We start from the raw sequence: 25439 nt of genomic DNA on the forward strand, positions 1-25439 counted from the left end.
CAGCTAATTGAGAGCCAAGCCTGGGTACACCTTCTGCAACCAGTGGGCAGCGCCCCCTCACCCGGCATACTCAATGGCACAGATAATAGAGAGCCAAGCCTGGGTCCACCTTCAGCAACCAGTGGGCAGCGCCCCCTCACCCGGCTTAATCAATGGCACAGCTAATGGAGAGCCAAGCCTGGGTCCACCTTCTGCAACCAGTGGGCAGCGCCCCCTCACCCGGCTTAATCAATGGCACAGCTAATGGAGAGCCAAGCCTGGGTCCACCTTCAGCAACCAGTGGGCAGGATCACCCACTCACCCGGTATACCTTAATGGCATACTCTGATCCAACTGTCGTTTTTTGTCCGCTATTCTCTCACATGGGTGAGTGACGAGCCGAAACCCTCAATCACACCCTCTAAGTGAGCAGGCAGCTGGCGTACAGCAGGGACAAACATGTATCACAAAGCACAGGTGACTTCGGTAAGTAACACGCCTCTCAACACCCAACTGGCACTAGCAGCAACCCAATCCCCTCGAGTTCTCACGTTGAACCATTCCAACGCTCACAAGAGGGCACCGTCGCCGAGGTACCCCATCCTGCATAGATGGAATATCGTGTCCCAGACCCAGGCACGCCCAGGTGGCATCTCCACCGGGAGTCACCATCCCCTCGTGGACAGGCACGCAGCCTGGGGCCATATACTAACTGAAAAAGAAGCAAAGACAGTCACTCCTCTTCGACGACACCGAAGTGTAATTTTTTTTTCAAAACACAAGCTGCATATCTGTCCCCTTACATGTGCACCCTCCCCCCAGCGCCTCGCATTGGGGCACCTGGACACCCACAAACGGCTCAAACAAAGCCCGCGGGAGTCCCAAGATCACAGTAGAAAGCTGTGCAGCACGAGTGCCAACGTGGCTGGATCCACTGCCGTGAACCCCCACACCTCGAGCTTGTGCATACGTGTGGCCCCGGCCCCTGAGGGCAAGTTCTGCTTCTGCACTGCCAGGACTCCTGCCCGTTTCCAGTCCACTAGTCTCTGGATCGCACCAAAGCAGCCTACACAGGTCGCTGCCAACCCAGCACCGAATACCACAACATCTCCGCCTGCCTGCACAGTCCAAGTACTGTTTACACCACAGAAGCCGAGCGATGCCACAGTGCCTGGGGCGAGGGGGTGCAGAGGCTAGAATGACTCACCAGAGGAGGATGCACGCCAGGGGTGCCAGGGCCACAGTGCCTGGGGCGAGGGGGCGCAGAGGCTGGAACGGCACACCCAAGGAGAGGATGCACGCCAGGGGTGCCAGGGCCACAGTGCCTGGGGCGAGGGGGTGGAACGGCACACCCAAGGAGAGGATGCACGCCAGGGGTGCCAGGGCCACAGTGCCTGCGGCGAGGGGGCGCAGAGGCTGGAACGGCACACCCAAGGAGAGGATGCACGCCAGGGCCACAGTGCCTGGGGCGAGGGGGCGCAGAGGCTGGAACGGCACACCCAAGGAGAGGATGCACGCCAGGGGTGCCAGGGCCACAGTGCCTGGGGCGAGGAGGCGCAGAGGCTGGAACGGCAGACCCAAGGAGAGGATGCACGCCAGGGGTGCCAGGGCCACAGTGCCTGGGGCGAGGGGGCGCAGAGGCTGGAACGGCACACCCAAGGGGAGGATGCACGCCAGGGGTGCCAGGGCCACAGTGCCTGGGGCGAGGGGGCGCAGAGGCTGGAACGGCACACCCAAGGAGAGGATGCACGCCAGGGGTGCCAGGGCCACAGTGCCTGGGGCGAGGGGATGGAACGGCACACCCAAGGAGAGGATGCACGCCAGGGGTGCCAGGGCCACAGTGCCTGCGGCGAGGGGGCGCAGAGGCTGGAACGGCACACCCAAGGAGAGGATGCACGCCAGGGCCACAGTGCCTGGGGCGAGGGGGCGCAGAGGCTGGAACGGCACACCCAAGGAGAGGATGCACGCCAGGGGTGCCAGGGCCACAGTGCCTGGGGCGAGGGGGCGCAGAGGCTGGAACGGCACACCCAAGGAGAGGATGCACGCCAGGGGTGCCAGGGCCACAGTGCCTGGGGCGAGGGGGCGCAGAGGCTGGAACGGCACACCCAAGGGGAGGATGCACGCCAGGGGTGCCAGGGCCACAGTGCCTGGGGCGAGGGGGTGCAGAGGCTGGAACGGCACACCCAAGGAGAGGATGCACGCCAGGGGTGCCAGGGCCACAGTGCCTGGGGCGATGGGGTGGAACGGCACACCCAAGGAGAGGATGCACGCCAGGGGTGCCAGGGCCACAGTGTCTGGGGCGAGGGGGCGCGGAGGCTGGAACGGCACACCCAAGGAGAGGATGCACGCCAGGGGTGCCAGGGCCACAGTGCCTGGGGCGAGGGGGCGCAGAGGCTGGAACGGCACACCCAAGGAGAGGATGCACGTCAGGGGTGCCAGGGCCACAGTGCCTGGGGCGAGGGGGCGCGGAGGCTGGAACGGCACACCCAAGGAGAGGATGCACGCCAGGGGTGCCAGGGCCACAGTGCCTGGGGCGAGGGGGCGCAGAGGCTGGAACGGCACACCCAAGGAGAGGATGCACGTCAGGGGTGCCAGGGCCACACTGCCTGGGGTGAGGGGGCGCAGAGGCTGGAACGGCACACCCAAGGAGAGGATGCACGCCAGGGGTGCCAGGGCCACAGTGCCTGCGGCGAGGGGGCGCAGAGGCTGGAACGGCACACCCAAGGAGAGGATGCACGCCAGGGGTGCCAGGGCCACAGTGCCTGGGGCGAGGGGGCGCAGAGACTAGAACGACTCACCAGAGGAGGATGCACGCCAGGGGTGCCAGGGCCACAGTGCCTGTGGCGAGGGGGTGCAGAGGCTGGAACGTCACACCCAAGGAGAGGATGGACGCCAGGGGTGCCAGGGCCACAGTGCCTGGGGGGAGGGGGTGCCAAGGAGAGGATGCATGCCAGTGGTGCCATGGCCACAGTGCCTGGGGCGAGGGGGCGCAGAGGCTGGAACGGCACACCCAAGGAGAGGATGCACGCCAGGGGTGGCAGGGCCACAGTGCCTGGGGCGAGGGGGCGCAGAGGCTGGAACGGCACACCCAAGGAGAGGATGCACGCCAGGGGTGCCAGGGCCACAGTGCCTGGGGGGAGGGGGCGCGGAGGCTGGAACGGCACACCCAAGGAGAGGATGCACGCCAGGGGTGCCAGGGCCACAGTGCCTGGGGCGAGGGGGCGCGGAGGCTGGAACGGCACACCCAAGGAGAGGATGCACGCCAGGGGTGCCAGGGCCACAGTGCCTGGGGGGAGGGGGCGCAGAGGCTGGAACGGCACACCCAAGGAGAGGATGCACGCCAGGGGTGCCAGGGCCACAGTGCCTGGGGCGAGGGGGCGCGGAGGCTGGAACGGCACACCCAAGGAGAGGATGCACGCCAGGGGTGTCAGGGCCACAGTGTCTGGGGCGAGGGGGCGCGGAGGCTGGAACGGCACACCCAAGGAGAGGGTGCACGCCGGGGTGCCAGGGCCACAGTGCCTGGGGCGAGGGGGCGCAGAGGCTGGAACGGCACACCCAAGGAGAGGATGCACGTCAGGAGTGCCAGGGCCACACTGCCTGGGGCGAGGGGGCGCAGAGGCTGGAACGGCACACCCAAGGAGAGGGTGCACGCCGGGGTGCCAGGGCCACAGTGCCTGGGGCGAGGGGGCGCAGAGGCTGGAACGGCACACCACAGGAGAGGATGCACGCCAGGGGTGCCAGGGCCACAGTGCCTGCGGAGAGGGGGCGCAGAGGCTGGAACGGCACACCCAAGGAGAGGATGCACGCCAGGGGTGCCAGGGCCACAGTGCCTGGGGCGAGGGGGCGCAGAGACTAGAACGACTCACCAGAGGAGGATGCACGCCAGGGGTGCCAGGGCCACAGTGCCTGCGGCGAGGGGGTGCAGAGGCTGGAACGGCACACCACAGGAGAGGATGCACACCAGGGGTGCCAGGGCCACAGTGCCTGGGGCGAGGGGGTGCCAAGGAGAGGATGCATGCCAGTGGTGCCAGGGCCACAGTGCCTGGGGAGAGGGGGCGCAGAGGCTGGAACGGCACACCCAAGGAGAGGATGGACGCCAGGGGTGCCAGGGCCACAGTGCCTGGGGCGAGGGGGCGCAGAGGCTGGAACGGCACACCCAAGGAGAGGATGCACGCCAGGGGTGCCAGGGCCACAGTGCCTGCGGCGAGGGGGCGCAGAGGCTGGAACGGCACACCCAAGGAGAGGATGCACGCCAGGGGTGCCAGGGCCATAGTGCCTGGGGGCGCAGAGGCTGGAACGGCACACCCAAGGAGAGGATGCACGCCAGGGGTGCCAGGGCCACAGTGCCTGCGGCGAGGGGGCGCAGAGGCTGGAACGTCACACCCAAGGAGAGGATGCACGCCAGGGGGTGCCAGGGCCACAGTGCCTGGGGCGAGGGGGCGCAGAGGCTGGAACGGCACACCCAAGGAGAGGATGCACGCCAGGGGTGCCAGGGCCACAGTGCCTGGGGCGAGGGGGCGCAGAGGCTGGAACGGCACACCCAAGGAGAGGATGCACGCCAGGGGTGCCAGGGCCACAGTGCCTGGGGCGAGGGGGCGCAGAGGCTGGAACGGCACACCCAAGGAGAGGATGCACGCCAGGGGTGCCAGGGCCACAGTGCCTGGGGCGAGGGGGTGCCAAGGAGAGGATGCACGCCAGGGGTGCCAGGGCCACAGTGCCTGGGGCGAGGGGGCGCAGAGGCTGGAACGGCACACCACAGGAGAGGATGGACGTCAGGGGTGCCAGGGCCACAGTGCCTGGGGCGAGGGGGCGCAGAGGCTGGAACGGCACACCCAAGGAGAGGATGCACGCCAGGGGTGCCAGGGCCACAGTGCCTGCGGCGAGGGGGCGCAGAGGCTGGAACGGCACACCCAAGGAGAGGATGCACGCCAGGGGTGCCAGGGCCACAGTGCCTGGGGCGAGGGGGCGCAGAGGCTGGAACGGCACACCCAAGGAGAGGATGCACGCCAGGGGTGCCAGGGCCACAGTGCCTGCGGCGAGGGGGCGCAGCGGCTGGAACGTCACACCCAAGGAGAGGATGCACGCCAGGGGGTGCCAGGGCCACAGTGCCTGGGGCGAGGGGGCGCAGAGGCTGGAACGGCACACCCAAGGAGAGGATGCACGCCAGAGGTGCCAGGGCCACAGTGCCTGGGGCGAGGGGGCGCAGAGGCTGGAACGGCACACCCAAGGAGAGGATGCACGCCAGGGGTGCCAGGGCCACAGTGCCTGGGGCGAGGGGGTGCCAAGGAGAGGATGCACGTCAGGGGTGCCAGGGCCACAGTGCCTGGGGCAAGGGGGTGCAGAGGCTGGAACGGCACACCCAAGGAGAGGATGCACGCCAGGGGTGCCAGGGCCACAGTGCCTGGGGCGAGGGGGCGCAGAGGCTGGAACGGCACAACCAAGGAGAGGATGCACGCCAGGGGTGCCAGGGCCACAGTGCCTGGGGCGAGGGGGCGCAGAGGCTGGAACGGCACACCACAGGAGAGGATGCACGCCAGGGGTGCCAGGGCCACAGTGCCTGCGGCGAGGGGGCGCAGAGGCTGGAACGGCACACCCAAGGAGAGGATGCACGCCAGGGGTGCCAGGGCCACAGTGCCTGCGGCGAGGGGGCGCAGAGGCTGGAACGGCACACCCAAGGAGAGGTTGCACGCCAGGGGTGCCAGGGCCACGGTGCCTGGGGCGAGGGGGTGCAGAGGCTGGAACGGCACACCCAAGGAGAGGATGCACGCCAGGGGTGCCAGGGCCACGGTGCCTGGGGCGAGGGGGTGCAGAGGCTGGAACGGCACACCCAAGGAGAGGATGCACGCCAGGGGTGCCAGGGCCACAGTGCCTGGGGCGAGGGGGTGGAACGGCACACCCAAGGAGAGAATGCACACCAGGGGTGCCAGGGCCACAGTGCCTGCGGCGAGGGGGCGCAGAGGCTGGAACGGCACACCACAGGAGAGGATGCACGCTAGGGGTGCCAGGGCCACAGTGCCTGGGGCGAGGGGGCGCAGAGGCTGGAACGGCACAACCAAGGAGAGGATGCACGCCAGGGGTGCCCAAGGAGAGGATGCACGCCAGGGGTGGCAGGGCCACACTGCCTGGGGCGAGGGGGTGCAGAGGCTGGAACGGCACACCCCAGGAGAGGATGCACGCCAGGGGTGCCAGGGCCACAGTGCCTGGGGCGAGGGGGCGCAGAGGCTGGAACGGCACACCACAGGAGAGGATGCACGCCAGGGGTGCCAGGGCCACAGTGCCTGCGGCGAGGGGGCGCAGAGGCTGGAACGGCACACCTAAGGAGAGGATGCACGCCAGGGGTGCCAGGGCCACAGTGCCTGGGGGGAGGGGGTGCCAAGGAGAGGATGCATGCCAGTGGTGCCATGGCCACAGTGCCTGGGGCGAGGGGGTGCAGAGGCTGGAACGGCACACCCAAGGAGAGGATGCACGCCAGGGGTGCCAGGGCCACAGGGCCTGGGGCGAGGGGGCGCAGAGGCTGGAACGGCACACCCAAGGAGAGGATGCACGCCAGGGGTGCCAGGGCCACAGTGCCTGGGGGGAGGGGGCGCAGAGGCTGGAACGGCACACCCAAGGAGAGGATGCACGCCAGGGGTGCCAGGGCCACAGTGCCTGGGGCGAGGGGGCGCAGAGGCTGGAACAGCACACCCAAGGAGAGGATGCACGCCAGGGGTGCCAGGGCCACAGTGCCTGGGGGGAGGGGGCGCAGAGGCTGGAACGGCACACCCAAGGAGAGGATGCACGCCAGGGGTGCAAGGGCCACAGTGCCTGGGGCGAGGGGGCGCGGAGGCTGGAACGGCACACCCAAGGAGAGGATGCACGCCAGGGGTGCCAGGGCCACAGTGCCTGGGGCGAGGGGGCGCGGAGGCTGGAACGGCACACCCAAGGAGAGGATGCACGCCAGGGGTGCCAGGGCCACAGTGTCTGGGGCGAGGGGGCGCGGAGGCTGGAACGGCACACCCAAGGAGAGGATGCACGCCGGGGTGCCAGGGCCACAGTGCCTGGGGCGAGGGGGTGCAGAGGCTGGAACGGCACACCCAAGGAGAGGATGCACGTCAGGGGTGCCAGGGCCACACTGCCTGGGGCGAGGGGGCGCAGAGGCTGGAACGGCACACCCAAGGAGAGGATGCACGCCAGGGGTGCCAGGGCCACAGTGCCTGGGGCGAGGGGGCGCAGAGGCTGGAACGGCACACCACAGGAGAGGATGCACGCCAGGGGTGCCAGGGCCACAGTGCCTGCGGAGAGGGGGCGCAGAGGCTGGAACGGCACACCCAAGGAGAGGATGCACGCCAGGGGTGCCAGGGCCACAGTGCCTGGGGCGAGGGGGCGCAGAGACTAGAACGACTCACCAGAGGAGGATGCACGCCAGGGGTGCCAGGGCCACAGTGCCTGCGGCGAGGGGGTGCAGAGGCTGGAACGGCACACCACAGGAGAGGATGCACACCAGGGGTGCCAGGGCCACAGTGCCTGGGGCGAGGGGGTGCCAAGGAGAGGATGCATGCCAGTGGTGCCAGGGCCACAGTGCCTGGGGAGAGGGGGCGCAGAGGCTGGAACGGCACACCCAAGGAGAGGATGGACGCCAGGGGTGCCAGGGCCACAGTGCCTGGGGCGAGGGGGCGCAGAGGCTGGACCAGCACACCCAAGGAGAGGATGCACGCCAGGGGTGCCAGGGCCACAGTGCCTGCGGCGAGGGGGCGCAGAGGCTGGAACGGCACACCCAAGGAGAGGATGCACGCCAGGGGTGCCAGGGCCACAGTGCCTGGGGCGAGGGGGCGCAGAGGCTGGAACGGCACACCCAAGGAGAGGATGCACGCCAGGGGGTGCCAGGGCCACAGTGCCTGGGGCGAGGGGGCGCAGAGGCTGGAACGGCACACCCAAGGAGAGGATGCACGCCAGGGGTGCCAGGGCCACAGTGCCTGGGGCGAGGGGGCGCAGAGGCTGGAACGGCACACCCAAGGAGAGGATGCACGCCAGGGGTGCCAGGGCCACAGTGCCTGGGGCGAGGGGGCGCAGAGGCTGGAACGGCACACCCAAGGAGAGGATGCACGCCAGGGGTGCCAGGGCCACAGTGCCTGGGGCGAGGGGGTGCCAAGGAGAGGATGCACGCCAGGGGTGCCAGGGCCACAGTGCCTGGGGCGAGGGGGCGCAGAGGCTGGAACGGCACACCACAGGAGAGGATGGACGTCAGGGGTGCCAGGGCCACAGTGCCTGGGGCGAGGGGGCGCAGAGGCTGGAACGGCACACCCAAGGAGAGGATGCACGCCAGGGGTGCCAGGGCCACAGTGCCTGCGGCGAGGGGGCGCAGAGGCTGGAACGGCACACCCAAGGAGAGGATGCACGCCAGGGGTGCCAGGGCCACAGTGCCTGGGGCGAGGGGGCGCAGAGGCTGGAACGGCACACCCAAGGAGAGGATGCACGCCAGGGGTGCCAGGGCCACAGTGCCTGCGGCGAGGGGGCGCAGCGGCTGGAACGTCACACCCAAGGAGAGGATGCACGCCAGGGGGTGCCAGGGCCACAGTGCCTGGGGCGAGGGGGCGCAGAGGCTGGAACGGCACACCCAAGGAGAGGATGCACGCCAGAGGTGCCAGGGCCACAGTGCCTGGGGCGAGGGGGCACACCCAAGGAGAGGATGCACGCCAGGGGTGCCAGGGCCACAGTGCCTGGGGCGAGGGGGTGCCAAGGAGAGGATGCACGTCAGGGGTGCCAGGGCCACAGTGCCTGGGGCAAGGGGGTGCAGAGGCTGGAACGGCACACCCAAGGAGAGGATGCACACCAGGGGTGCCAGGGCCACAGTGCCTGGGGCGAGGGGGCGCAGAGGCTGGAACGGCACAACCAAGGAGAGGATGCACGCGAGGGGTGCCAGGGCCACAGTGCCTGGGGCGAGGGGGCGCAGAGGCTGGAACGGCACACCACAGGAGAGGATGCACGCCAGGGGTGCCAGGGCCACAGTGCCTGCGGCGAGGGGGCGCAGAGGCTGGAACGGCACACCCAAGGAGAGGATGCACGCCAGGGGTGCCAGGGCCACGGTGCCTGCGGCGAAGGGGTGCAGAGGCTGGAACGGCACACCCAAGGAGAGGATGCACGCCAGGGGTGCCAGGGCCACGGTGCCTGGGGCGAGGGGGTGCAGAGGCTGGAACGGCACACCCAAGGAGAGGATGCACGCCAGGGGTGCCAGGGCCACGGTGCCTGGGGCGAGGGGGTGCAGAGGCTGGAACGGCACACCCAAGGAGAGGATGCACGCCAGGGGTGCCAGGGCTACACTGCCTGGGGCGAGGGGGTGGAACGGCACACCCAAGGAGAGAATGCACACCAGTGGTGCCAGGGCCACAGTGCCTGCGGCGAGGGGGCGCAGAGGCTGGAACGGCACACCACAGGAGAGGATGCACGCTAGGGGTGCCAGGGCCACAGTGCCTGGGGCGAGGGGGCGCAGAGGCTGGAACGGCACACCCCAGGAGAGGATGCACGCCAGGGGTGCCAGGGCCACAGTGCCTGGGGCGAGGGGGCGCAGAGGCTGGAACGGCACACCCCAGGAGAGGATGCACGCCAGGGGTGCCAGGGCCACAGTGCCTGGGGCGAGGGGGCGCAGAGGCTGGAACAGCACACCCAAGGAGAGGATGCACGCCAGGGGTGCCAGGGCCACAGTGCCTGGGGCGAGGGGGCGCAGAGGCTGGAACAGCACACCCAAGGAGAGGATGCACGCCAGGGGTGCCAGGGCCACAGTGCCTGCGGCGAGGGGGCACAGAGGCTGGAACGGCACACCCAAGGAGAGGATGCACGCCAAGGGTGCCAGGGCCACAGTGCCTGGGGCGAGGGGGCGCAGAGGCTGGAACGGCACACCCAAGGAGAGGATGCACGCCAGGGGTGCCAGGGCCACAGTGCCTGGGGCGAGGGGGCGCAGAGGCTAGAACGGCACACCCAAGGAGAGGATGCACGCCAGGGGTGCCAGGGCCACAGTGCCTGGGGCGAGGGGGTGGAACGGCACACCCAAGGAGAGGATGCACGCCAGGTGTGCCAGGGCCACAGTGCCTGGGGCGAGGGGGCGCAGAGGCTGGAACGGCACACCCAAGGAGAGGATGCACGCCAGGGGTGCCAGGGCCACAGTGCCTGGGGCGAGGGGGCGCAGAGGCTGGAACGGCACACCCAAGGAGAGGATGCACGTCAGGGGTGCCAGGGCCACAGTGCCTGGGGCGAGGGGGCGCAGAGGCTGGACCGGCACACCCAAGGAGAGGATGCACGCCAGGGGTGCCAGGGCCACAGTGCCTGCGGCGAGGGGGCGCAGAGGCTGGAACGGCACACCCAAGGAGAGGATGCACGCCAGGGGTGCCAGGGCCACAGTGCCTGGGGCGAGGGGGCGCAGAGGCTGGAACGGCACACCCAAGGAGAGGATGCACGCCAGGGGTGCCAGGGCCACAGTGCCTGCGGCGAGGGGGCGCAGAGGCTGGAACGTCACACCCAAGGAGAGGATGCACGCCAGGGGGTGCCAGGGCCACAGTGCCTGGGGCGAGGGGGCGCAGAGGCTGGAACGGCACACCCAAGGAGAGGATGCACGCCAGGGGTGCCAGGGCCACAGTGCCTGGGGCGAGGGGGCGCAGAGGCTGGAACGGCACACCCAAGGAGAGGATGCACGCCAGGGGTGCCAGGGCCACAGTGCCTGGGGCGAGGGGGTGCCAAGGAGAGGATGCACGCCAGGGGTGCCAGGGCCACAGTGCCTGGGGCGAGGGGGCGCAGAGGCTGGAACGGCACACCACTGGAGAGGATGGACGTCAGGGGTGCCAGGGCCACAGTGCCTGGGGCGAGGGGGCGCAGAGGCTGGAACGGCACACCCAAGGAGAGGATGCACGCCAGGGGTGCCAGGGCCACAGTGCCTGCGGCGAGGGGGCGCAGAGGCTGGAACGGCACACCCAAGGAGAGGATGCACGCCAGGGGTGCCAGGGCCACAGTGCCTGGGGCGAGGGGGCGCAGAGGCTGGAACGGCACACCCAAGGAGAGGATGCACGCCAGGGGTGCCAGGGCCACAGTGCCTGGGGCGAGGGGGCGCAGAGGCTGGAACGTCACACCCAAGGAGAGGATGCACGCCAGGGGGTGCCAGGGCCACAGTGCCTGGCGCGAGGGGGCGCAGAGGCTGGAACGGCACACCCAAGGAGAGGATGCACGCCAGAGGTGCCAGGGCCACAGTGCCTGGGGCGAGGGGGCACACCCAAGGAGAGGATGCACGCCAGGGGTGCCAGGGCCACAGTGCCTGGGGCGAGGGGGTGCCAAGGAGAGGATGCACGTCAGGGGTGCCAGGGCCACAGTGCCTGGGGCAAGGGGGTGCAGAGGCTGGAACGGCACACCCAAGGAGAGGATGCACACCAGGGGTGCCAGGGCCACAGTGCCTGGGGCGAGGGGGCGCAGAGGCTGGAACGGCACAACCAAGGAGAGGATGCACGCGAGGGGTGCCAGGGCCACAGTGCCTGGGGCGAGGGGGCGCAGAGGCTGGAACGGCACACCACAGGAGAGGATTGCCTGGGGCGAGGGGGTGCAGAGGCTGGAACGGCACACCCAAGGAGAGGATGCACGCCAGGGGTGCCAGGGCCACGTTGCCTGGGGCGAGGGGGTGCAGAGGCTGGAACGGCACACCCAAGGAGAGGATGCACGCCAGGGGTGCCAGGGCTACACTGCCTGGGGCGAGGGGGTGGAACGGCACACCCAAGGAGAGAATGCACACCAGGGGTGCCAGGGCCACAGTGCCTGCGGCGAGGGGGCGCAGAGGCTGGAACGGCACACCACAGGAGAGGATGCACGCTAGGGGTGCCAGGGCCACAGTGCCTGGGGCGAGGGGGCGCAGAGGCTGGAACGGCACACCCAAGGAGAGGATGCACGCCAGGGGTGCCCAAGGAGAGGATGCACGCCAGGGGTGCCAGGGCCACACTGCCTGGGGCGAGGGGGTGCAGAGGCTGGAACGGCACACCCCAGGAGAGGATGCACGCCAGGGGTGCCACGGCCACAGTGCCTGGGGCGAGGGGGCGCAAAGGCTGGAACAGCACACCCAAGGAGAGGATGCACGCCAGGGGTGCCAGGGCCACAGTGCCTGCGGCGAGGGGGCACAGAGGCTGGAACGGCACACCCAAGGAGAGGATGCACGCCAAGGGTGCCAGGGCCACACTGCCTGGGGCGAGGGGGCGCAGAGGCTGGAACGGCACACCCAAGGAGAGGATGCACGCCAGGGGTGCCAGGGCCACAGTGCCTGGGGCGAGGGGGCGCAGAGGCTAGAACGGCACACCCAAGGAGAGGATGCACGCCAGGGGTGCCAGGGCCACAGTGCCTGGGGCGAGGGGGTGGAACGGCACACCCAAGGAGAGGATGCACGCCAGGGGTGCCAGGGCCACAGTGCCTGGGGCGAGGGGGTGGAACGGCACACCCAAGGAGAGGATGCACGCCAGGGGTGCCAGGGCCACAGTGCCTGGGGCGAGGGGGTGCAGAGGCTGGAACGGCACACCCAAGGAGAGGATGCACGCCAGGTGTGCCAGGGCCACAGTGGCTGGAACGGCACACCCAAGGAGAGGATGCACGCCAGGGGTGCCAGGGCCACAGTGCCTGGGGCGAGGGGGCGCAGAGGCTGGAACGGCACACCCAAGGAGAGGATGCACGTCAGGGGTGCCAGGGCCACACTGCCTGGGGCGAGGGGGCGCAGAGGCTGGAACGGCACACCCAAGGAGAGGATGCACGCCAGGTGTGCCAGGGCCACAGTGCCAGGGGCGCAGGGTGCAGAGGCTGGAACGGCACACCCATGGAGAGGATGCACGCCAGGGGTGCCAGGGCCACAGTGCCTGGGGCGAGGGGGTGCAGAGGCTGGAACGGCACACCCAAGGAGAGGATGCACGCCAGGTGTGCCAGGGCCACAGTGCCTGGGGCGAGGGGGCGCAGAGGCTGGAACGGCACACCCAAGGAGAGGATGCACGCCAGGGGTGCCAGGGCCACAGTGCCTGGGGCGAGGGGGCGCAGAGGCTGGAACGGCACACCCAAGGAGAGGATGCACGTCAGGGGTGCCAGGGCCACACTGCCTGGGGCGAGGGGGCGCAGAGGCTGGAACGGCACACCCAAGGAGAGGATGCACGCCAGGGGTGCCAGGGCCACAGTGCCTGGGGCGAGGGGGCGCAGAGGCTAGAACGGCACACCCAAGGAGAGGATGCACGCCAGGGGTGCCAGGGCCACAGTGCCTGGGGCGAGGGGGTGGAACGGCACACCCAAGGAGAGGATGCACGCCAGGGGTGCCAGGGCCACAGTGTCTGGGGCGAGGGGGCGCGGAGGCTGGAACGGCACACCCAAGGAGAGGATGCACGCCGGGGTGCCAGGGCCACAGTGCCTGGGGCGAGGGGGCGCAGAGGCTGGAACGGCACACCCAAGGAGAGGATGCACGTCAGGGGTGCCAGGGCCACACTGCCTTGGGCGAGGTGGCGCAGAGGCTGGAACGGCACACCCAAGGAGAGGATGCACGCCAGGGGTGCCAGGGCCACAGTGCCTGGGGCGAGGGGGCGCAGAGGCTGGAACGGCACACCACAGGAGAGGATGCACGCCAGGGGTGCCAGGGCCACAGTGCCTGCGGAGAGGGGGCGCAGAGGCTGGAACGGCACACCCAAGGAGAGGATGCACGCCAGGGGTGCCAGGGCCACAGTGCCTGGGGCGAGGGGGCGCAGAGACTAGAACGACTCAGAGGAGGATGCACGCCAGGGGTGCCAGGGCCACAGTGCCTGCGGCGAGGGGGTGCAGAGGCTGGAACGGCACACCACAGGAGAGGATGCACACCAGGGGTGCCAGGGCCACAGTGCCTGGGGCGAGGAGGTGCCAAGGAGAGGATGCATGCCAGTGGTGCCAGGGCCACAGTGCCTGGGGCGAGGGGGCGCAGAGGCTGGAACGGCACACCCAAGGAGAGGATGCACGCCAGGGGTGCCAGGGCCACAGTGCCTGGGGCGAGGGGGCGCAGAGGCTGGAACGGCACACCCAAGGAGAGGATGCACGCCAGGGGTGCCAGGGCCACAGTGCCTGGGGCGAGGGGGCGCAGAGGCTGGAACGGCACACCCAAGGAGAGGATGCACGCCAGGGGTGCCAGGGCCACAGTGCCTGGGGCGAGGGGGCGCAGAGGCTGGAACGGCACACCCAAGGAGAGGATGCACGCCAGGGGTGCCAGGGCCACAGTGCCGGCGGCGAGGGGGCGCAGAGGCTGGAACGGCACACCCAAGGAGAGGATGCACGCCAGGGGTGCCAGGGCCACAGTGCCTGGGGCGAGGGGGCGCAGAGGCTGGAACGGCACACCCAAGGAGAGGATGCACGCCAGGGGTGCCAGGGCGCAGAGGCTGGAACGGCACACCCAAGGAGAGGATGCACGCCAGGGGTGCCAGGGCCACAGTGCCTGGGGCGAGGGGGTGCCAAGGAGAGGATGCACGCCAGGGGTGCCAGGGCCACAGTGCCTGGGGCGAGGGGGTGCAGAGGCTGGAACGGCACACCCAAGGAGAGGATGCACGCCAGGGGTGCCAGGGCCACAGTGCCTGGGGCGAGGGGGCGCAGAGGCTGGAACGGCACACCCAAGGAGAGGATGCACGCCAGGGGTGCCAGGGCCACAGTGCCTGGGGCGAGGGGGCGCAGAGGCTGGAACGGCAACCCCAAGGAGAGGATGCACGCCAGGGGTGCCAGGGCCACAGTGCCTGGGGCGAGGGGGCGCAGAGGCTGGAACGGCACAACCAAGGAGAGGATGCACGCGAGGGGTGCCAGGGCCACAGTGCCTGCGGCGAGGGGGCGCAGAGGCTGGAACGGCACACCCAAGGAGAGGATGCACGCCAGGGGTGCCAGGGCCACAGTGCCTGCGGCGAGGGGGCGCAGAGGCTGGAACGGCACACCCAAGGAGAGGATGCACGCCAGGGGTGCCAGGGCCACGGTGCCTGCGGCGAGGGGGTGCAGAGGCTGGAACGGCACACCCAAGGAGAGGTTGCACGCCGGGGGTGCCAGGGCCACGGTGCCTGGGGCGAGGGGGTGCAGAGGCTGGAACGGCACACCCAAGGAGAGGATGCACGCCAGGGGTGCCAGGGCCACGGTGCCTGGGGCGAGGGGGCCCAGAGGCTGGAACGGCACACCCAAGGAGAGGATGCACGCCAAGGGTGCCCAAGGAGAGGATGCACGCCAGGAGTGCCAGGGCCACAGTGCCTGCGGCGAGGGGGCACAGAGGCTGGAACGGCACACCCAAGGAGAGGATGCACGCCAAGGGTGCCAGGGCCACAGTGCCTGGGGCGAGGGGGTGCAGAGGCTGGAACGGCACACCCAAGGAGAGGATGCACGCCAGGGGTGCCAGGGCCACAGTGCCTGCGGCGAGGGGGCGCAGAGGCTGGAACGGCACACCCAAGGAGAGGATGCACGCCAGGGGTGCCAGGGCCACAGTGCCTGCGGCGAGGGGGTGCAGAGGCTGGAACGGCACACCCAAGGAGAGGTTGCACGCCGGGGGTGCCAGGGCCACGGTGCCTGGGGCGACGGGGTGCAGAGGCTGGAACGGCACACCCAAGGAGAGGATGCACGCCAGGGGTGCCAGGGCCACAGTGCCTTCGGCGAGGGGGCGCAGAGGCTGGAACGGCACACCCAAGGAGAGGATGCACGCCAAGGGTGCCAGGGCCACAGTGCCTGGGGCGAGGGGGTGCAGAGGCTGGAACGGCACACCCAAGGAGAGGATGCACGCCAGGGGTGCCAGGGCCACAGTGCCTGCGGCGAGGGGGTGCAGAGGCTGGAACGGCAAACCCAAGGAGAGGATGCACGCCAGGGGTGCCAGGGCCACAGTGCCTGGGGCGAGGGGGTGCAGAGGCTGGAACGGCACACCCAAGGAGAGGATGCACGCCAGGGGTGCCAGGTCCACAGTGCCTGGGGCGAGGGGGTGCAGAGGCTGGAACGGCACACCCAAGGAGAGGATGCACGCCAGGGGTGCCAGGGCTACACTGCCTGGGGCGAGGGGGCGCAGAGGCTGGAACGGCACACCCCAGGAGAGGATGCACGCCAGGGGTGCCAGGGCCACACTGCCTGGGGCGAGGGGGTGCCAAGGAGAGGATGCACGCCAGGGGTGCCAGGGCCACAGTGCCTGGGGCGAGGGGGTGCAGAGGCTGGAACGGCACACCCAAGGAGAGGATGCACGCCAGGGGTGCCAGGGCCACAGTGCCTGGGGCGAGGGGGTGCAGAGGCTAGAATGACTGCTAGAATGACTCACCAGAGGAGAGGATGCATGCCAGGGGTGCCAGGGCCACAGTGTCTGGGGCGAGGGGGCACAGAGGCTGGAACGGCACACCCAAGGAGAGGATGCACGCCAGGGGTGCCAGGGCCACAGTGCCTGCGGCAAGTGGGCGCAGAGGCTGGAACGGCACACCCAAGGAGAGGATGCACGCCAGGGGTGCCAGGGCCACAGTGCATGGGGCGAGGGGGCGCAGAGGCTGGAACGGCACACCCAAGGAGAGGATGCACGCCTGGGGTGCCAGGGCCACAGAGCCTGGGGCGAGGGGGCGCAGAGGCTGGAACGGCACACCCAAGGAGAGGATGCACGCCAGGGCCACAGTGCCTGCGGCGAGGGGCGGCGAGGGGGCGCAGAGGCTGGAACGGCACACCCAAGGAGAGGATGCACGCCAGGGGTGCCAGGGCCACAGTGCCTGGGGCGAGGGGGTGGAACGGCACACCCAAAGAGAGGATGCACGCCAGGGGTGCCAGGGCCACAGTGCCTGGGGCGAGGGGGTGCAGAGGCTGGAACGGCACACCCAAGGAGAGGATGCACGCCAGGGGTGCCAGGGCCACAGTGCCTGGGGCGAGGGGGCGCAGAGGCTGGAACGGCACACCCAAGGAGGGGATGCACGCCAGGGGTGCCAGGGCCACAGTGCCTGGGGCGAGGGGGTGCAGAGGCTGGAACGGCACACCCAAGGAGAGGATGCACGCCAGGGGTGCCAGGGCCGAGGGGGTGCAGAGGCTGGAACGGCACACCCAAGGAGAGGATGTACGCCAGGGGTGCCAGGGCCACAGTGCCTGGGTCGAGGGGGTGCCAAGGAGAGGATGCACGCCAGGGGTGTCAGGGCCACAGTGCCTGCGGCGAGGGGGTGCAGAGGCTGGAACGGCACACCCAAGGAGAGGATGCACGCCAGGGGTGCCGGGCCAGTGTCTGGGGTAAGGGGGTGCAGAGGCTAGAATGACTCACCAGAGGAGAGGATGCACGCCAGGGGTGCCAGGGCCAGTGTCTGGGGTAAGGGGGTGCAGAGGCTAGAATGACTCACCAGAGGAGAGGATGCACGCCAGGGGTGCCGGGGCCATTGTCTGGGGTAAGGGGGCGCAGAGGCTGTAATAAGTCACCCAGGAACAGGTTGCACACGAGGTTCCAAGCGCCGAGTCCACATTGACTGGGACTCCAACAGCTGCCCTCGGTGGAGGCCTGTAATGCACATCTAAACCGTTGCCCTGCAGCACGACTGAATTAGGGTGGGATCAAGGGTCAGCCAGAGGGGAGACGGCAATGTCTGAGTGGAGTCCACACTGCAAGGCTTCAATGGAGAAGAAGGGTGGCACAAGCAGAGGCTCCAACCACTGCCCTAGGAGTGCCCACTGTCTGAAGCTCCAATGGAGAAGAAGAGTGGCACAAGCAGAGGCTCCAACCACTGCCCTAGGAGTGCCCACTGCCTGAAGCGCCAATGGAGAAGAAGGGTGGCACAAGCAGAGGCTCCAACCACTGCCCTAGGAGTGCCCACTATCTGAAGCTCCAATGGAGAAGAAGAGTGGCACAAGCAGAGCCTCCAACCACTGCACTAGGAGTGCCCACTGCCTGAAGCGCCAATGGAGAAGAAGGGTGGCACAAGCAGAGGCTCAAACCACTGCCCTAGGAGTGCCCACTGTCTGAAGCTTCAATGAAGGAGGGTGGCACAAGCAGAGCCCCAACCACTGCCCTAGGAGTGCCCACTGTCTGAGGCTCCAATGGAGAAGCAGGGTGGCACAAGCAGAGGCCCCAACCACTGCTAGGAGTGCCCACTGTCTGAGGCTCCAATGGAGAAGGAGGGTGGCACAAGCAGAGCCCCAACCACTGCCCTCGGGGCGCCCACGGCCCTGGAGGATGGCACAAGCAATACAGCACTGCGCCCGCAATCTCCATCGGAGTTCTTTGCAGTCAGAGCAGCCACACCCAAGACACACGGGGCGAATTCATTTTAAGGGTCACGCTTGCAATCCATTCGTTTGCTAACATAGCAGGGCGGCGACTAGCTGAAACGTGAAGGCAACATGGGCAGGCCGCTGGTTATCAATCAGGGGGTCCCAGCACGGGGTGCCGACTCGACAGCCTGGGAGGCGAGGAAAAGGGGGGGCCACAAGTGCTGCTGAGAATCCACATTCCGCAGATTGCATCGAAAGGCGCTTCTTTCGGGACGTGAGGGCTGCTTCCCTGCCCCCCGCCGGGGCCCGCACAGGCGCCAGAAACGCCTGGCAAACTCACACGGGAAGCATCTGTCCGCCCCCTGCCCCCAGGCTACACAGGGCACACATTATTAGACGCAACTGCCCGCCTAAGGGTGGCAATCTAGAGCACCCCGGCCAGACTGGAGGATGAAGAGGGGGCATGGCGCCCCCTAAAACTCAGCTCTAAAACAGATCCTTTCACTTAGTGAGTAAAACGATGCTGGTTGCCGTAACCCTCCCGCTTCTCTGTCCGAGGCACTGGCGTGAGTTCCCTAGAGTGCCCATGTGATCACAAGGTGAGATTTGCCATCACTAGAGAAGGCCCATCACATGCAATCTACTGCCATCACATGCCAAGATACCCGCATTGAGTGCCCATGTGATCACAAGGTGAGATTTGCCATCACTAGAGAAGGCCCATCACATGCAATCTACTGCCATCACCTGCCCCGATAGCCGCACAGAGTGCCCATGTGATCACAAGGTGAGATTTGCCATCACTAGAGAAGGCCCATCACATGCAATCTACTGCCATCACATGCCAAGATACCCGCATTGAGTGCCCATGTGATCACAAGGTGAGATTTGCCATCACTAGAGAAGGCCCATCACATGCAATCTACTGCCACCACCTGCCCCGATACCAGCACTGAGTGCCCATGTGATCACAAGGTGAGATTTACCATCACTAGAGAAGGCCCATCACATGCAATCTACTGCCACCACCTGCCCCGATAGCCGCACAGAGTGCCCATGTGATCACAAGGTGAGATTTGCCATCACTAGAGAAGGCCCATCACATGCAATCTACTGCCATCACATGCCAAGATACCCGCATTGAGTGCCCATGTGATCACACGGTGAGATTTGCCATCACTAGAGAAGGCCCATCACATGCAATCTACTGCCACCACCTGCCCCGATACCCGCACTGAGTGCCCGTGTGATCACACGGCGAGATTTGCCATCACTAGAGAAGGCCCATCACATGCAATCTACTGCCACCACCTGCTCCGATAGCCGCACAGAGTGCCCGTGTGATCACACAGTGAGATTTGCCATCACTAGAGAAGGCCCATCACATGCAATCTACTGCCATCACATGCCAAGATACCCGCATTGAGTGCCCATGTGATCACACGGTGAGATTTGCCATCACTAGAGAAGGCCCATCACATGCAATCTACTGCCACCACCTGCCCCGATACCCGCACTGAGTGCCCGTGTGATCACACGGTGAGATTTGCCATCACTAGAGAAGGCCCATCACATGCAATCTACTGCCACCACCTGCTCCGATAGCCGCACAGAGTGCCCGTGTGATCACACAGTGAGATTTGCCATCACTAGAGAAGGCCCATCACATGCAATCTACTGCCATCACATGCCAAGATACCCGCATTGAGTGCCCATGTGATCACACGGTGAGATTTGCCATCACTAGAGAAGGCCCATCACATGCAATCTACTGCCACCACCTGCCCCGATACCCGCACTGAGTGCCCGTGTGATCACACGGTGAGATTTGCCATCACTAGAGAAGGCCCATCACATGCAATCTACTGCCACCACCTGCTCCGATAGCCGCACAGAGTGCCCGTGTGATCACACAGTGAGATTTGCCATCACTAGAGAAGGCCCATCACATGCAATCTACTGCCATCACCTGCCCCGATAGCCGCACAGAGTGCCCATGTGATCACAAGGTGAGATTTGCCATCACTAGAGAAGGCACATCACATGCAATCTACTGCCATCACATGCCAAGATACCCGCAGAGTGCCCATGTGATCACACAGTGAGATTTGCCATCACTAGAGAAGGCCCATCACATGCAATCTACTGCCATTACATGCCAAGATACCCGCATTGAGTGCCCATGTGGTCACACAGTGAGATTTGCCATCACTAGAGAAGGCCCATCACATGCAATCTACTGCCATTACATGCCAAGATACCCGCATTGAGTGCCCATGTGATCACAAGGTGAGATTTGCCATCACTAGAGAAGGCACATCACATGCAATCTACTGCCATCACATGCCAAGATACCCGCACAGAGTGCCCATGTGATCACACAGTAAGATTTGCCATCACTAGAGAAGGCCCATCACATGCAATCTACTGCCATTACATGCCAAGATACCAGCACAGAGTGCCCATGTGATCACACAGTGAGATTTGCCATCACTAGAGAAGGCCCATCACATGCACTCTACTGCCATTACATGCCAAGATACCCGCATTGAGTGCCCATGTGGTCACACGGTGAGATTTGCCATCACTAGAGAAGGCCCATCACATGCAATCTACTTCCATCACATGCCAAGATACCCGCATTGAGTGCCCATGTGATCACACGGTGAGATTTGCCATCACTAGAGAAGGCCCATCACATGCAATCTACTGCCATTACATGCCAAGATACCCGCATTGAGTGCCCATGTGATCACACGGTGAGATTTGCCATCACTAGAGAAGGCCCATCACATGCAATCTACTGCCATCACATGCCAAGATACCCGCATTGAGTGCCCATGTGATCACACGGTGAGATTTGCCATCACTAGAGAAGGCCCATCACATGCAATCTACTGCCATCACATGCCAAGATACCCGCATTGAGTGCCCATGTGATCACAAGGTGAGATTTACCATCACTAGAGAAGGCCCATCACATGCAATCTACTGCCATCACCTGCCCCGATAGCCGCACAGAGTGCCCATGTGATCACACCAGGTGAGATTTGCCATAGCTAGAGAAGGTACACCACATGCAATCCCGCACTGTGCACCCGATTGATCACACCACGTGAGATTTGCCATCACCAGAGAAGGAAGACCGCACGCAATCACTTGCCCAGATACCTGCACTGAGTGTCCGTGTGATCCAACCAGGGGAGATTTGCCATTACTAGAGCAGGTACATCACATGCAATTTACTGCCATCACATGCCAAGATACCCGCACTGCGTGCCCGTGTGATCAAACCAGGTGAGATTTGCCATTACTAGAGCAGGTACATCACATGCAATCTACTGCCACCACCTGCCCAGATACCCGCACTGAGTTCCCGTGTGATCACAAGAGGTGAGAGTTGCCATCGCTAGAGAAGGTAGACAGCATGCAATCACTTGCCCAGATACCCGCACCGAGTGCCTGTGCGATCACAAGGCATAAAATAAGCGGTATTGCATCGCAAATTGCGATATAAGTAATCCCTGTTGCTGTTTATGTACATAATCAACACACAGTTACTGCAATATGATTCCCCCCCAAAAAAATGTGTACATTTAATGCCTGCCTCTGTGCACAGAGTACACTGCAGACGAGGCAGGCAGAAGCACCCGGGGTGGGCTCAAAACAAATCAATGTGAGCCCAGCCCAGGTGCGGCGTCACGTGAGGAGGATCTCCGCCCCCTCTCTCATTCGACTCCGGCTTCCACGGTAAGGAGCTTTGGGTGGGGGAGCCGGGCCCTTTTTATTAGTTTATGGTGCTGGGTGTAAGTGGCTGATAATATGGCTCCTGCCCGTTCAGGTGGAAGAAATATTCTCAGCCACTTACGATAACGCAGCCTTGTGCTCGTAGAAGGCCTCTTCTACGAGCACAGGGCTGCGTTATTACGGTGGGTGCTGGGTGTTACAAAATTCCTGAGATATATGCCCTGCCCACACCGAGTCACACAAAACCGCGCTCTGCCCACATGTCAAAAAGGTAAACTAAATGTGATGTCACATCAGAAATTTGGGGTTCAAATTGAAATATGCATATTTCATTAAATTGCCTTTTCACAACCACCAAAATTGCATTGGACAAAAGGCATTCACTTTCCATAAAACCAACACTTTAAAATGTGCACATGTAAACTCCAAGAACCGATACAAAGGTCTTTCCCTGAATTTTGCAGTACCGGCATTGGACATTTCACCTTAGTAGTTTTTCATCAGGTTAGGTAGGGGGACACATGGGGCACTGCCCCCCTCCTAGCTACGCCACTGGTCATACAGTGAAGGTCATTAAGAGCACATTATAGACGCCAGGGCGCAGGACCAGATGTAGAACCGTGGAGGGGACTGATGTGTGCCCACCGGCCTTCCGGTGGAAACAGTGGGGCAGGATCGGACTGGGGCATACAATTGTCTCGCGCCAACTGAACAAGTGCTCCACAGTGAATTAATTCCTGTTGTGACATTGTTTGAATAGCCCAAGGGGGAGGTGAGGCAAATTGTACATTTTAATTCAACACTGGTCAAAACTATTGGGCCAGTTTGATGAGTTACTGGACTCAAGTAACTCATCAAACTGGTCCACATTGGCCAAAAAGGTGGCTCACTTTGACCCAATATATATATGGGCCCACACAAGCATTTTGCGTTCTTGGTTAAGCCATGGGTCTATTGCCCTATATAGGCCAGTCCGAGCAGCTTGCAGTGCCGCATGGAGGTTAGATGCCGAATTTATCACGAGGCAAGCAGTCAGAGTCGGTAGGAAGCTTTACACTGGCCAGTTATCGGACTGGAACCATGGGGGCAATTGCTGGACCCCCCCCCCCCCCAAGAGGCTTGAGGCCTCACTTGTTGGTAAAAGCGAAAGGCCCCAACAATGTCCCCGATTGCTGGGCAGGGTGCTGGCAAGTGGCTGCGCTGGCATTTGTTCGGCTGTCGATTCTCAAGGCCCCCCCTCCCCTCCAGAGTGAGTGTGCATTGTTTTGGGTAGCCGGTAAATGAGATGGTTTTTGCGTATTTTGTAGGAATTGGTCTGCAGTGTAGAGGAAGATTAGGCAGAGTGGACCTTCCCACATGATAACAACGGCCCCGAGAGGCAAGCCTAGCTGAACGTTTTATTCTAAAAATATAAAGCAGCGAACCTTTACATTTTACAGACAGTGCAATGATGTTATACTTCAGGAGGTACATAGAAATCATTTCTGCATTCTTGCTAATTCTATATCTTGGGGTACAACTAATTCTGGTGACATTCAATATTAGTACAACATTCCCCCCCCAGACTCACTCGGATCGCGCCCCCCAGATCCCACCGCTTCCCCCAGACTCACCCGTATCCCATCCCCCCCAGACTCACCCGTATCCTCTCCCGCCCACTCACCCGGATCCCACCCATCCCCCCCAGACTCACCTGGATCCCACCCCTCCCCCAGACTCACCCGGATCCCACCCATCCCCCCCAGACTGACCCAGATCCACCCCTCCCCCTAGACTCACCCAGATCACGCCCCTCCCCCCCAGACTCACCCGTATCCCATCCCCCCAGACTCACCCGTACCCCCCCCCCAGACTCCCCCGGATCCCGCCCCTCCCCCCAGACTCCCCCGGATCCCGCCCCTCCCCCGCAGACTCACCCAGATCCCGCCCCTCCCCCGCAGACTGACCCAGATCCACCCCTCCCCCGCAGATCCCCCCGGATCCCGCACCTCCAGACTCACCCGTATGCCATTCCCCCCAGACTAACCCGAATCCCGCCCTTCCCCCCCCAGACTCACCCAGATCCCGCCCCTCCCCCCCAGATCCGCCTCTCCCCCAGACTCACCCAGATCCACCCCTCCACCCAGACCCCGCCCATCCCCCCTAGACTCCCCCGGATCCCGCCCCTCCCCCCAGACTCCCCCGGATCCCGCCCCTCCCCTGGATCCCGCCCCTCCCCCGGATCTCACCCCTCCCCCCCCAGACTCCCCCGGATCCCGCCCCTCCCCCCCAGACTCACCCAGATCCTGCCCCCCCCCCAGACTCCCCCGGATCCCGCCCCTCCCCCGGATCTCACCCCTCCCCCCCAGACTCCCCCGGATCCCGCCCCTCCCCCCCAGACTCACCCAGATCCTGCCCCCCCCCCCAGACTCCCCCGGATCCCGCCCCTCCCCCGGATCTCGCCCCTCCCCCGGATCTCACCCCTCCCCCCCAGACTCCCCCGGATCCCGCCCCTCCCCCCCAGACTCACCCGGATCTCGCCCTCCGTGCGGTGCACGCCCAGCCTGCGCAGCCCGATGCCCAGGTCGGTGACGCAGATGCCGCCGTCGCGGTTCACGTCCAGCTGCTGGAAGAGCAGCTGCAGCCGGTGCTCCTGCTCGGGGCCCCCGCACTGCGCGCCCCCGCAGGGCGCCAGGGGGGAGGGCGGCAGCCCCGGGCCCGCTTTCCTCAGGGGGGAGGGCGGCGCCTGCAGCCCCGGGGCCCCTCCGCCGCCGCCGGCCTCGCACTGGCACAGAACCCCGCCCAGCAGCGGGGGCAGGACGGGCCGCAGGGGCATGGGAGACGCGTGCGTGGGGGGGGGGTCACTCGTGGCGGCTCCGGTACTTCCGCTCCCAGGGGCTCCCAACGCCGCGCGCGCGAGTCACGAGCCTCTAAATGCCGGTAAATGGCGCCGCCGCGTCCCGTGCAGATGCCGGAAGTGCGTCACGGACCCGCCCCCCTCCGTCAAACCCCCAGACGTGGCCGCCCGGCTCGTGCCGCAACCCACCAATCAAAGCGCCAGAACAAGGGCCGCCCCAAAGCCAGCGCTGGCATTGGTGGGCACCCTCACACCTACGAGGCGGGTCCTGGTCCTTTGAATGGCGACCCAATCGCCGGCGGCCACTGGAAGAGTGCCCGCAGCGCCAGCCAATGGAAATACAGAGTTCTAAACGGGAACGTTCAAACGTCGAGCGACGCGGTGGAGGCCAGCTGTCGCCTGGGAAACCGGGACTCGCTTCCGGGTCATGAGCAGCGCGCACTTCCGGTGCTCCCGGAGGAGGAGGAGGAGGAGGAGGAGGAGGAGGAGCTGCAGCTGCTGCCGCTGCCGCCGCCGCCGCCGCCGCCGCCGCCGCCGCCGCCGCCTGCCTGCATGCATTGGGGACAGGGGCACAGCCAGGCCACCAGCATGCACCACTGCCCCCTCCCCATCCACCTCATGACATAGCTCTCAACCATTTGGGTTGCAAAAGCGGGTGAAACCACCCGATTTTGTTTTTGGCGGGTGAGAGGCCCATTGAAACGAATGGGCG

General features: G+C 65.7%; 1 protein-coding gene across 2 annotated transcripts in view; it reads right to left on the reverse strand.

Moving 5' to 3' along the window:
* Positions 1 to 24862, reverse strand: part of SLC25A25 (solute carrier family 25 member 25) — a 102337-nt gene extending 77475 nt beyond the window's left edge. For both annotated transcript variants that reach the window (XM_069609098.1, XM_069609097.1), the window contains exon 1: positions 24401 to 24862. In XM_069609098.1, the coding sequence (XP_069465199.1) occupies positions 24401 to 24706 (306 nt within the window). In that variant the 5' untranslated portion in view covers positions 24707 to 24862. The remainder of the gene's footprint in view (positions 1 to 24400) is intronic.
* Positions 24863 to 25439: the final 577 nt, after the last annotated feature.

Source organism: Ambystoma mexicanum, chromosome 8 (genome assembly GCF_040938575.1).
Source record: "Ambystoma mexicanum isolate Mex_15411 chromosome 8, UKY_AmexF1_1, whole genome shotgun sequence".
In the NCBI taxonomy this organism is placed as follows: domain Eukaryota; kingdom Metazoa; phylum Chordata; class Amphibia; order Caudata; family Ambystomatidae; genus Ambystoma; species Ambystoma mexicanum.